The sequence below is a fragment of the Pagrus major genome, chromosome 24, assembly GCF_040436345.1.
Source record: "Pagrus major chromosome 24, Pma_NU_1.0".
Lineage (NCBI taxonomy): Eukaryota > Metazoa > Chordata > Actinopteri > Spariformes > Sparidae > Pagrus > Pagrus major.
The window spans coordinates 10,207,190-10,219,257 of NC_133238.1; the positions used below are offsets into that span (position 1 = coordinate 10,207,190).

General features: G+C 45.3%; 1 protein-coding gene across 1 annotated transcript in view; it reads right to left on the reverse strand.

The window, feature by feature from the left end:
* LOC140992005 (gamma-aminobutyric acid receptor subunit beta-3-like) overlaps positions 1-11,383 on the reverse strand; it is a 37,603-nt gene extending 26,220 nt beyond the window's left edge. Inside the window, exons 1-3 of the mRNA XM_073462199.1 lie at positions 11,304-11,383; positions 11,106-11,197; positions 10,928-10,995 (exon numbers count right to left, since the gene is read on the reverse strand). Coding sequence (XP_073318300.1) covers positions 10,928-10,995; positions 11,106-11,197; positions 11,304-11,383 — 240 coding nt within the window. The remainder of the gene's footprint in view (positions 1-10,927; positions 10,996-11,105; positions 11,198-11,303) is intronic.
* Between the last annotated feature and the right edge of the window lie 685 nt (positions 11,384-12,068).

The window sequence follows — 12,068 nt, forward strand, 5'->3', positions numbered from 1 at the left end:
TATATTGCTGAGTATATTTACCTCATTAATATTGTAAATATCAAAATTCTGACTTGAATTTCTTCTCCAAAGCTACATGGTGCCGCTTTAATCATAACGTCTCTTCATACCTTTTTTCCCATAAGTGAATAAACAAGCTGTTCTCAGAGGAAAATAAGGTCCCCAGAACACTGTTTGAAGCTAGAAAGGTGGCAGGGTCCGCCACATATAAACATAAAACAGTATGAAACTGTGTTGTCCTTTAAGGCCAGTTTGTTTATTCAGTCATGAAAACAAAGAGAGTTTGTTTATTTAGTTTGTTAAGGCATAAAAAATAAGTCAATGAAGATCTTTCCCCCTCAAAATGTAAACATCTTCCCCAAAACAAGCAATTTTACGATGTCACCACGGGCCCTTGGAACTTGACGTGGCCAAAATGTTTAAATCAATAGATCAAGAGAAGTGATCAATAGATTCATCAATCGTGGAAATGATCGTTAGGTGCTGCCCTCGAGGTACGTGATGCCATTTGTTATAATATAAGTGGTCATTTTAACCACTAATGATAGCTTCACACTCGCACATCAGGATAACAAGTCGACCATGCTGTGATTTATAATATGATATAAACTGACAGGCTGGATTGTTAACCAGGCTGCTTTACTTCAAGAAGCTGGGGACGCCCTGAGTTCATCATCTTCACTGGTTGTTTGGTAAAAAGATGAACTGCAAATCTGTTTGGAAATATGCACCTAAAGCTCATCCAGGTGACTTAAAGGGGCACGCCACCAATTTTGCATGTGAAGATTATTTTACTACTGTCCTCTGTGGTCTGGAGGAGCTTTGAAAAACTGGGGTGGGGTTTTAAAAGAAGAAGCCGTTTAGCAGGCATGGAGGGAATCGTAAAATATGCATTGGAATTGCATTATGGGTATTGTAGGATCCAGCATTATTGGAACTTGGAGATTTTTTCTGGTCATGAAACAGTCTCAGTTTCATACTGATGTCTCTTTATCACATACAAAAGCTCAAAACAGCTCTTTCCAGACTCTGACAAAATGACGCTTGAAGGTATCATCAGGGTCAGCTCCACTCAGGGTTAGGCTTTCGCTTTCGCTTGAGTGTGAGGTCTGACAGTGGCCATTTTGGAGTCAGGCAGCCTCATGAAAGAGGATATTGAATATTGGATCACTGCACCAATTCTAGTGACGAATAAAATCAGGATTTCTCACCCTGAATTATTCTGAGATTTCCATGTCATTTATGATTATAAAGCAGGTCTAGTTGCAAGAATGAAAATGTTCAATCCACGTAGAAATTCACACAGTACGTATACGTCTAACAAGCAGTCAGGACTTCCGTAAGGTTGTGATGTCACAACAATACGGTCAGCTATGCCCCCGTCACGCCCATGGTTGCAAAAACACCTGTAGAAATGATGTTGAAACACAGTGGGGTGGTGCCTTCTCAGGCCTGTGAGAGCTGACCAATGAGAGAAGACTGGGCCTTTCGAAAGAGGGGCCTTAAAGAGACAGGCACTAAAACTGAGCATTTAGGCAGAGGGTGAATAGAGGTGCTGGACAGTATGAGCAAAACAATATGTTTTATGAACATTAACGCCTGTAAACATTTTCTGTTACATCCCGAAATAAAAGTAGGAACCTGAAAATGAACATAACAAGGGACCTAGATTTTAAAGGTCCCATATTGTGCTCATCGTCTCTCTTAAACTTTATGGTAGTGATATAAAACATAGTAAATCAGACTGTTTTAAGAAAGACTCAACTGAACGGCTCCCTTCAGCTGAGTCCTGTGTTAAAAAGCTCTATTATTTTCGCTGTATTATTGTGTTAAGCATTTCTTCAATAGTGCGTATTGTGCATTTACTAAATAAATGTGTGTTTTAATAAAATTATCACACACTAATTGCCATACAGCACTGGTTCTGGGCTGTAGGCAACATCTAATTAAGCTGCTGGTGCCGTCGCGTTGAGTAAACTGCACTTAATAGGTCCTTTTAAAAGTGACTCCATGCACACAGAGTGGGAGGAAGCGGGCTGCAGGGGCTCGTCGCAGGTTAATCCAGCCACAACATAAAAGCAACTCCTTCCTATCTCCGATCCTATAAGATATACACCTCTAGAGGATGAGTGATTTGTTGCGGTATGCCGTCGGACAACAACTTCCTCCTACATAGGTTAATCTTCTTCCTTTGAATAACTTGAAGACATCAGGAAGCCTCCATCTCCCAGTAATAGCAGAGTCGATAAGAAAATAAATCCTTGTCAGTTTCCAGGATTTGGCGACACACGGGGCAATAAGCGTTATCAGTCATAGTCCCATTAAAGCGGTCAATGTGGATTGATCACAGCATGTGGCGGGAGATTAAATTTGCTGTAAGAATGAGTACTGTAGACGTGGATTCCCCCCTCTCCTCCATTACCACTGTAACTGTAGCCTCCATCAATCCCTACAAATGACTAATGTCTTCTACGCTGCCTTGTTTTCACCCTTATCACATCAGTCCCCCCCCCACCCGCTCCTCCATCCCCGCCGTCTCTCCGCGAGCGCTGTCGAGCTTTAGGTATGCATTTCCATCTCCCCGCCAGAGTATCAGCAGGTGGGCAAAGCCAAGCGAGCTGGCTACAGTGCACACACTCATCGCGAGGCATAAATGATTTAAATGAACCATGTGTAGCCCTGTACAAACACGCGGCCAAGGAATCCTCATCAATGTTTCATGGGGACAATCAAATTGAATTTCAGATGAGGACGAGCGCAGCTTTGCATCACCTGCCCTGGAACTTTTGATTCCTTTAAGGGGAGGCGGGCTCGGATTTCTCTATGAACTAGGACTATGGATTATGAATTATTGACAAGTCTCCACGCATGAATTCCCAACACACACAGCTTTTACCACTGCTGTTTGGGCCATTAGCGTATGTTTTCAGCCGAGATAATGACAGCGACCAGTGGAGGCGATTTCCAGCAAGCCTCAATTATTCAATTAACTCGACTGGATAATCACTTTCATTCAGGGTGTGTGAGAATTCAGATAAGCAGAGTTTTGGCTGCGAACTGACCCATATTCAATTTAATCTCTCTCACTCTCTCTCTCTCTGCAGCGCTAGCATACACTGACTGCTACGTCGTGATACCAGCAGCATCTAGGAAATATCCTGCTAACATTGTTTGTCACACGGCATATGCTCTCTGTCCCCGGCATATGCCGCAGCTAGCTTTTCGTCGCCGCAATGGGAGCGAGCGGGGGGGGGAAAAAAACCTGCTAATAAAACTGAATGAGAATCATCATCATTACATCTGACACGTATCAAAGCTCGGCAGCAGCAGCAGCAACATGAGAAATAAATGGCCGCCCCGGCTAAACTTGAGGGGGAAAAAAGAAAACGTGATATGATATGTAATCACCGTGTACTCCGTATGAACCCCCCCGCTCAAAGTCGAGCAATTTGAGTCACTTCAATGTAATTTTCGGAGCCCTCCCTCGGGATGGCCCTGAGGCGGTATATCACCGCAGTGCGGGGGAATCCCTCAGCGAGTTCCTATCCTATCCCCCCCCTCCACCTCCTCCTGCTGCTATAGAATGGTAAAAATAGCACCGTCCCTTATTGAGAGCAAACACAGGGAGGTGATTGAATTGGGCTTTTTCCTCTAAACGACAGCGTTGGCCTCCAATATATAGGATAATTTCCTCACTGTCTAATATTCAGTGATGTATCGCCTCATAACAAGGAAAGATGGGGGGTAATGTGGACCGCATTATCACAGCAGTCTCTTTTTTAAATTATTTTTGGTGAATATATCGTTTTTCCTTTGAAGATTTTGTTTCACTTCAAAGAACTTTCAACACACTTTCATGCAAAAACCCCTGTCTTTAATAATTTGTTGGATTCTTCTGTGTAATCTGCTATTTTGGACATTATTGGAACCTTTTTTTGGGTCAGCTGTTACATTTGAGGTCGAGGCAAATGAACGTGACTGTAGGAGGTTTCTTTTCTTTAATTGAATGGTCCCAATAAGCGTGTCACATGCTTGAATAACAGATGCAGTTACAGAATGAAAAGCTAAAGGGGGCAAAGCAGGTTTCAAAGGGTCTTTTGTTTAGGACGTGGGCAAAGATTAGGTGTGATCTAACCCCGGCCTCAGAGGAAAAAGGACAGTGGGTGATTACGTGTTTTGTAAAGAAACAGTGACGAGCGCTGGACAAAGACGTATGTGACCTCGTTACGTTAGCTTGAGCGTGTTCGAATTTCACAAGTATGAACAAAACTCATTATGTTGTGTGACTCATAATGCAGATAATGCATTAATCTCAATATAATCATAATTCACTAAGCATATTTAGTTTTTGTATTGTATTTTCTCACCTGTACAGCTCCCTCAGAGTTTGTCAGTTTCAAGGTGAACCCCCCGTGGAACATCACCAACCATATAACTGATATTCAAGCTGTTCCCTCTTTATTCTGGTGCATGCAGTGCTGTTCTGATGACACGTCAAAGGCAGCAGTATCTTTATTTATGATTGTTTCGATTCGATAACATTCCAACACTTTGCATTTTGAATTACATTTTTGTGAATCTCCCACAAAGTCTCCTAAAAGGGCGGTTTAAGGCCATTTTGTTGTGCTAAGGACGTACTTCAATGTTGCATCCCCCCCTTTCGATGGCGTATGACTCCGGGTACGAGCAGGGGTTGCTAATGTTAGCCTGTAAAGCGGTGAACAAATTGCGAGCGTCCATGCGTTTCTATCTCCATAAGACAATTAGCAAACGACATTTTGATTTTCAACAGTGATGCAAGAGAAATCACCACAGCTGAAGACACCATATTGGGAAATGTTTGCATGAATGCCATCAGTGACTTCGGATGATGTATGAGGCTCTTGCAAGGGGGCACTCGAAAATGAAGGGGTAGGGTAAAAATTGGAAATGGGATTGAGCCGCACAATCTCAAAAAATGACCCATTAGCTGTAGAAATGTGTTTTTTATTGCTGTTAATAACCTTCCAACCCCTAACTTTTATCTTTCCAATCCCTCTGCAGTGTCCTGACCTCACGGTTGGCCGTGCTCTAAACCTTTGCACTGCAATTTTTCCAAATTATTATCTCCATGCATAGCAAAGGCTGAAAACTGCTCCATTTCCTGTCGTCTCCCGACTAATGAGTCTATAATAAAAAAAGATTCTCAACATAAATATGGAGGGCTATTTCTCCTCCTCAGCCGAGGGTGCAGAAATCTCACATTCTGTTTCTGCAGGGGTCCTTCATCTCCTCCCTAAACGTCACATATCTGCTGCATCCATCACAATAAGTGGAATCAGACTGTTGACTGATGACCTTTTCAACAGCCCCCATCATAAATCCAGCTCATAGTTTACCTGCCCTTTTTTATTTGCCACAACGTAACGGCTGCTTGAGTGGCACCGAGAAAGGAAATGAGGCCGGCGCCTGTCAATTTCAGATTCCCCAGACCAATAAACGCGCTGTCTTAAAGGTGTACGCGGCTCAGCGGCCATTATCATGACGGGACTGTAGAGCTAGAACCGGTAGAACGGGCAGCCACCTCCCCCCCGCCCCTCGATTCATGCGTCCTTTCAGTGGAAAACCAGGAAGTGCCCGCTCTGGTTATTCTAAGTCTTAGCGATCATCACTTCATCCTACAGCGCGCTCTCTCCTGAGGCCAATTACATTCCATCAGGCAGGAAGCCGGATGCCGGATAAAAGACATGGGGGTATATTAAGCCACACTCAGTGCACAGAGAAAAGATATGCTCTTTTTCATAGCTGGAAGACCTATATAAGATAATTAGGGTGACATAGTTTGAGCATTGGCAACATCTGATTCCAAGATGTGCAGGAGGGTGCACGGCCTGTGGGAACCTTGATGACTGCGGCACACCTACAGATTAGGCTGTGGTCATCCTGGATGCAGGCGTATGTTCAAAAAAAAACTTGAGAAATGAAATCAAAGGGGAGCTAGTTTGTGGGTTTGTGTCTTTACTGATAAAAAAATAAATAAAAATCCAAAAACAAAACAGAGGCAGCAGCAACATTCAGAGAGAAAGAGATCTCTCACCTCTCCATAATGACAGATTTTTTGTCTTTCTGACACCCACGCTCAGCCGTGGGCGTACGGATGACGAGCCTGTTCAGCCTGCCACCGCAACTACATTCACGGAGCAAACTCTGACCAGCTCGCTGCGCGAGGAGCTCTACCTTCATCGTGCCGTAATTGAATCCCGCCGAAAATGATCATGACTTTTCACGAGGCGCGGATAATGGGCTCGGAATAAAGGCCCAGATAGCTCTTAGTGCTGAGAATCGCACCTCTTTGTCCATTTCTGCGAGGGAAGGTCAGGATAATAAAAACACGCCCACACACGGCGCCCTTATTTTGCTTTTAAACTTTCTTATTAAGAGTATTACAAAACACTTTAAATGTAGGCAAACACTGGGCTTTCATTTCCACCTCCAGACCCTCCATTAAGCCGATTGTCTGATACCTAAAACCTTTTAATCATCTCTGAGTGGGACTGCAGAGCAGCACTTACAAGTGACACTTCTTTTGTCCGGGTGATCCACAACTTTCCACGTAAGCGCCGCCTCAGCTCACATAATCTATTTTGCCTCGCTCTGATCTTGTCCTAGTACGTGTTTCTCATCAGCGGAGGCCCCCGGCACACCGCAAAACAAACCTCAGAGGTAATTAGTGCACCTTTCTCAGACGCTTTAGCATCTGCTGGTGCGGGAGCGAAGGCGTCGGAGTCGCTGACTGACTCGACCTGCCCCGCCAGGTGGATCCTCGGACGAGGCCAGATGCCGCGTTCGCTGGCTGTCTTGCGAGCTCGCGGGGTATTTTGATCAGCTTTCCACCTCCTCTCTCTGCTCTCACATCTTCCATCCCTCGCCTTCTCGGCTCTCTCCTTGTTTTGCTCTCGCTCGATAAATCGTTAGATCTCATAGTTTCCCTGCTTCCCTTCACGTCTCAAGTCTGTTGATCTGCTGATCATCATCTGATCTGCCCGAGTGTTGTGTCCAGGGAAATTTCTCAGGGCTAACGGCTCCGCATGGATCAACTCTGGCATGGGTTGATGAGATGAATTCCCACTGCGTGTCAAGTGGAAGTATGTGTGGTATAGAGGTCAGGAGGATATATAGTGAGAGGCAGCAAGCAGCAAACACAGGTCCATATCATCAATATTAAGATTAAGGGACTGTACACAAATTACTTGACTTAAAGCTCGATGCTTATAAGCTCATTTAAATTTAATATATTCCACCGGTTTTACACATCAAAGTCTGTTTACATTGGGAAGTACTAGCATATGTGAAAAAAAAAAAACTCTGACTGATCTGTCATTAATCAGGTTGCATTGTGGGTAATGCGGTAAGTTTCGACAAGGAAGAGGAATGCGTGTAATGGAAAGGGTGATAGCTCTGGTTCTTTGCCATCGATTTTGATCTCTTTCTTTTTATATTTTGAGTCTGACAGTGTTAAAGAAGAACCAGTTGAGCACTCTTCTTGCAAAATTATAATTTTCACTTTAGTGAGCAATCGCCCACGTTAAAAGAAATGAGCAGTTTCCAAGTTAGCTAACATAACAAACTCCAGCTGGTCTCCATTTGCTAAATAGTAAATGAAAGGCCACGTTTTGGTAGCGACCATCTTAAAGGTCCAGTATGTAAGAATTTCTGCTGAAAACGTTCAAAAATGAACATTCAAGAAACAACAAAGATGTATATTGTTGCAGATGTATGTACTGAAGTTAGCATGCTAACCAGCTCGCTCTAACCCGTGGTGTTTCGCAATGCCACTCTGAGCCCCGTATAAGGACCGCTATCTGCACGGCTAACTGAGCTAATCAGCCGACGGTTACTCTGGTGATATACTGCCCCCTAGTTTTTGGAGTGACCTAACCAATTCTTACATATTGCACCTTAACATACACATGTAGCTTTGGGATGGGAAGGCTAAATTATAGAATTGGAGTGAGAGAGTCCCTTCTGTGCTCTACCTTAGATGTCAGAATGCCATTTTGCCTGTAAAAACATAAACACTCAGTCCTCCATGTTTTTCGCCTCCCCTCCCCACTAATAATTTGTTTACAGTCCCTTATATTGCACTTTAAACCTTTGACCTGCATCTAAAGATGTTTATATGTTTGTTACAAGGATCTTCAAGGTCTTCTCTCTAATACACACCTGCACATGTACATGCAAACTAGCATGTATCACTCTGTACTGCCTGTGAGATCGTTCCATTGACTCACACTCATTTCCCACCTCTTCAACCTCTAATGTTCTTCGCCCTCACCATCGCACCTCACTACCTCCACTGGAAATGACCCTCAGGTGCTTCATTGTCATCCTTTTCTACAATGGAAGATCTCGAAGCTCACAAACCCACGCTTGACTCCCAAACTGCAAAAAAAAAAAAAAACCCTCAGGCACTAAACGCTTGTGATTTATCATACAGCGTCGTACCCTTCTGTTCCTCTCTGTGGAAGGCAGGGAACGTCACATCAACCTTAGTATTTGGCAGCATTGTTTTGCAAAATCTGTGCCTCCTTGTAGAACACGCTGAGTCGAATCCAGGCCTCGTTTCAGCAATCGCAAGCACTATTTGTCCCAATAAACCCTCAACTTTTGAAACTAGTCTCCCAATTGTGCCTGTGGCTCCCAACGCCAGACTGGTGAAGTGGATTTAAAGGCTGAAGTTTTATTGAAATGAATGCAGGATGAAGCCTCACAACTTGAAAATAGTCCCCCTTTTTTTTCACAATGGAAACAGAGAGCGCAGCATTTAGTGTCGCTCGGCGGATAAAGCACGGCGTCAGAACAAAAGCGCTCATTATCCATCTTCTGCTGGATAAATCCCTCACGCTTAAACCGCAGACGGTCCCGGCATCGGATGAAAAGCACCAAATGTCAAACGCTGGTGCGAAAAAATAACAAACAGCTTGACCGGGCTTGTTTTTGGCTCCGGCGCTGGACGACGGCCAGCGATTGTCCATCTAGCGAGCGCCGACGCACACGTGCAGTCCCTCAGTGCACTGGTGCTGATGAGAAACGGACCTGATTAATTATCAGTTTAAGTGTGATCTCGGCCCGTTTGATTCCCAGGTTCATCAGCTGCCCCTGCACGCTCTGTGGAGAACAGCCTAGTTGGCTCGCTATCTAATGTTAGCAACCGAACTGCTGGCAAACGAAGCTCGTAGCACGGAGAACAAAGCCTCTGCTAAAGATATGAGATGTATTATCTAAAAGTCATACATACCAGGGCTCCACCAGGAATTTAATGTGAAGATGGTGAACAGGAGTAAAGATCTTCGTTTAAATCCCAGCACATGCAACGAGAAACTGTATGAAAGCCTTCAATGAAAGCCAAGAGCAGCCTCTCATCGTGACACTGACAAGACAACACGTCCTCATACCTAAATAACTATATATTATAATATATCGATTGCCAAAAAAGTCCCAAAACGATGGATATGATGGTTCACAAACCAACATTTCCTACAGGATGTGAGCGCTGGAAAGCACCGACGACGAGCATGTGGGACCTTCGGTGTCATGTGGTCAACGGTGTGAAGGTTTAGGCACCAGAACTACTTGGTTAGGTTCAGGGAAAGATCACTGTTTGGGTACTTTACTGAACTTGGGTCGTGTTACGTAACTGAAGTACTTTTAGTTTCACGCGGAACACGAAAAGCGAACATCGAAAAAAATTGTTCCAGCTTCTTAAATGTGAGGATTTGCAGCTTTTGTTGTCATCTATGACGGTAAATCTTTGGGTTTCGGACTGTTTTTGGACATTTTATGGACTTAATTGATCTTAAATAAGCAGCAGATCATCAATAATAACAATAGCTGTTAGTTGCAGCCATATTTCTGAAACTGCAACCCGTCCCTCACCCTGACCAGCCCGCATTTATTGCCGAGAAACAACAAAACCCAGCGCTTCCTCTGCTTGGAAGAACTTTGCTTTGACCGAGAGTCCAGGCAGCCGTCACGCCTCCCACAAAACATCTTCAGCAGAACAAAATAGTCGTATACAAATGTGATTCCCAGCAGACATGGGTCGCTTTGGGGGCTGTCTTGGCATTGTTTCAACCCAGAGCGTGAGGCTAGAAAAGCCAAAGCCTGCAGTCACCTGCTGGAGAAACCATCGAGTCGTTCCTATTGATCAACACCCACACACGTGCACACGCCTCCCACCAGATATATACTGATCATTTACCAATATGGCGCAGTAAAGACCTCGCCCCGAGCACCTGCTCAATAAGGAAACCAACATTAAACGTGTGAAGCTGTCTTCTGCTCGCTGTTACGATGCTTGATGGCGCTCACACACACACACAGAGGTCGAGGTGTGAACTAATGCACAGCTCGCTGACCTGAGTTTGACTCCTGGTGCTTCAGTGGCTGTATTGTAAAAAAGCATATGAGGCTCAGCGGCCATCATCTCTAATAAAAAGCAATAATGGTAACACCACTGCTGGTGTCAGAGCAGAGTCAGAGGTGTTGATCGTGGCCTTGAGGGCGAATCCAAAACCAATTAGGGAACGGTTTCACCTGAACTCTGAGATCTGACGCTCTCGCCCGCTCCCGCTCCTGCTCCCGTGCAAATTTGGGTCATCGTCTGCTGATATTTTAAGAAACAACAGCCTGAAGTTACTCCCCTTGCATGTGGGTACACGTGTCAACACGGCGGCGTCGAGGCTTCAACAAATTAGCAAAATCCAATCAAGAGCTTCCTGATAGCTGTCTGCTCAGAGGAGGGGGGGGGCCTCCTGGGAGAAGACGCTCCTGAAGCACTTTGGCTCCAGAGGTTAACAAGCAGAGTCCAGCGTTATCAGTGGACATGTGCACGGTGCACATAATGGGGGGGGGGGACAGGGCTGTATGTGGTGTAACATCCACTCACCATGTTGACTTCTGACACCATGTCTATGCTGGCCACGTCTATGCTCATGCCGACTGCAACAGGGGCCCCTGGAAGAGGTTAAAAACAGCACAGTATGGATATAGGCCCACACCTGACCACAACACTGTGGATGGCGCCAAACATAAAGCACGATGGAGGTAAATAAAAGGCACATTACCTCCAAAGTCCGGCCTCAGTCGGATGTCATATCCCTTCAGGAGTTTATCCACCGTCTCCTTGACGAAAGACATGTTGCCCGGTTCATTGACGCTGGAAAAAGGAGACAAGAAGGGGAAATCATCACCTTGGCTCCCTCGAATCAATCAGCCGGGGCGATAACCTTGACTTCCTCCCCAAATGACACAAAGCAACTCACCTTTTCGCGCAACACACAATCGAACCGACAACCAGCGCGGACAAGACGCGAAACTGACGGACCCTGTGCAGAGCAAACATCACCTTTCCTCTGTCTGTTCCTCGTTGTTTACAACCACAGCAGCAGCAGCAGCGGCAGAATCAACAGTGGAGACGGTTCCGGACGATCAGAGTAAATCCATTGATTGCCCAAAAGGGAAGAGGGGGGGGAAAAAAGTCGAGGAGGAGGAGGAGGAGGAGGAGTGGGGGAGAAAAAGTCAGCAGCGAGCCGCGGATGGAGTCAGATCTGAAGCATCGTGGATGCTGGCTGCTGCGCGTCTCTGTGGCTGCTTCTTCCAGTCAGCGGCTGGAGCGCATATTGATGAGGAGGGCGCGCAGGGAGGCTGCTGCTGCTGCTGGCTGCTGGCTGCTGAAGGCACTCGGCTCGTTTCTAATGAGAGACGGAGCCCAACGCTCGCACACTGTAAAAAATCAAATGGAGCCACCGGTAGCTGCAGTACAGTCTGTGGACCCAGGGGGGGTTGAAATATCCCAGCAGGGGAAGTGTTGAGCTCAGTTTCCCTTCTTGTTTTTATCCCGAGTGTTTGAATACGGGTGTTTAAAGGGGCACTGCAGGTAATTGTTATTTCTCTGGACTCACAAGACACTTTTAAAAAAAGAAGGGTGATGATCAAAGCACCAGGGGCGGAGATATCCTGACTTTAATTCCCTCCTGCTTCAAAAACACTGGAGCCTACATTTCCCATAATGCAACATTTCCCTAGAC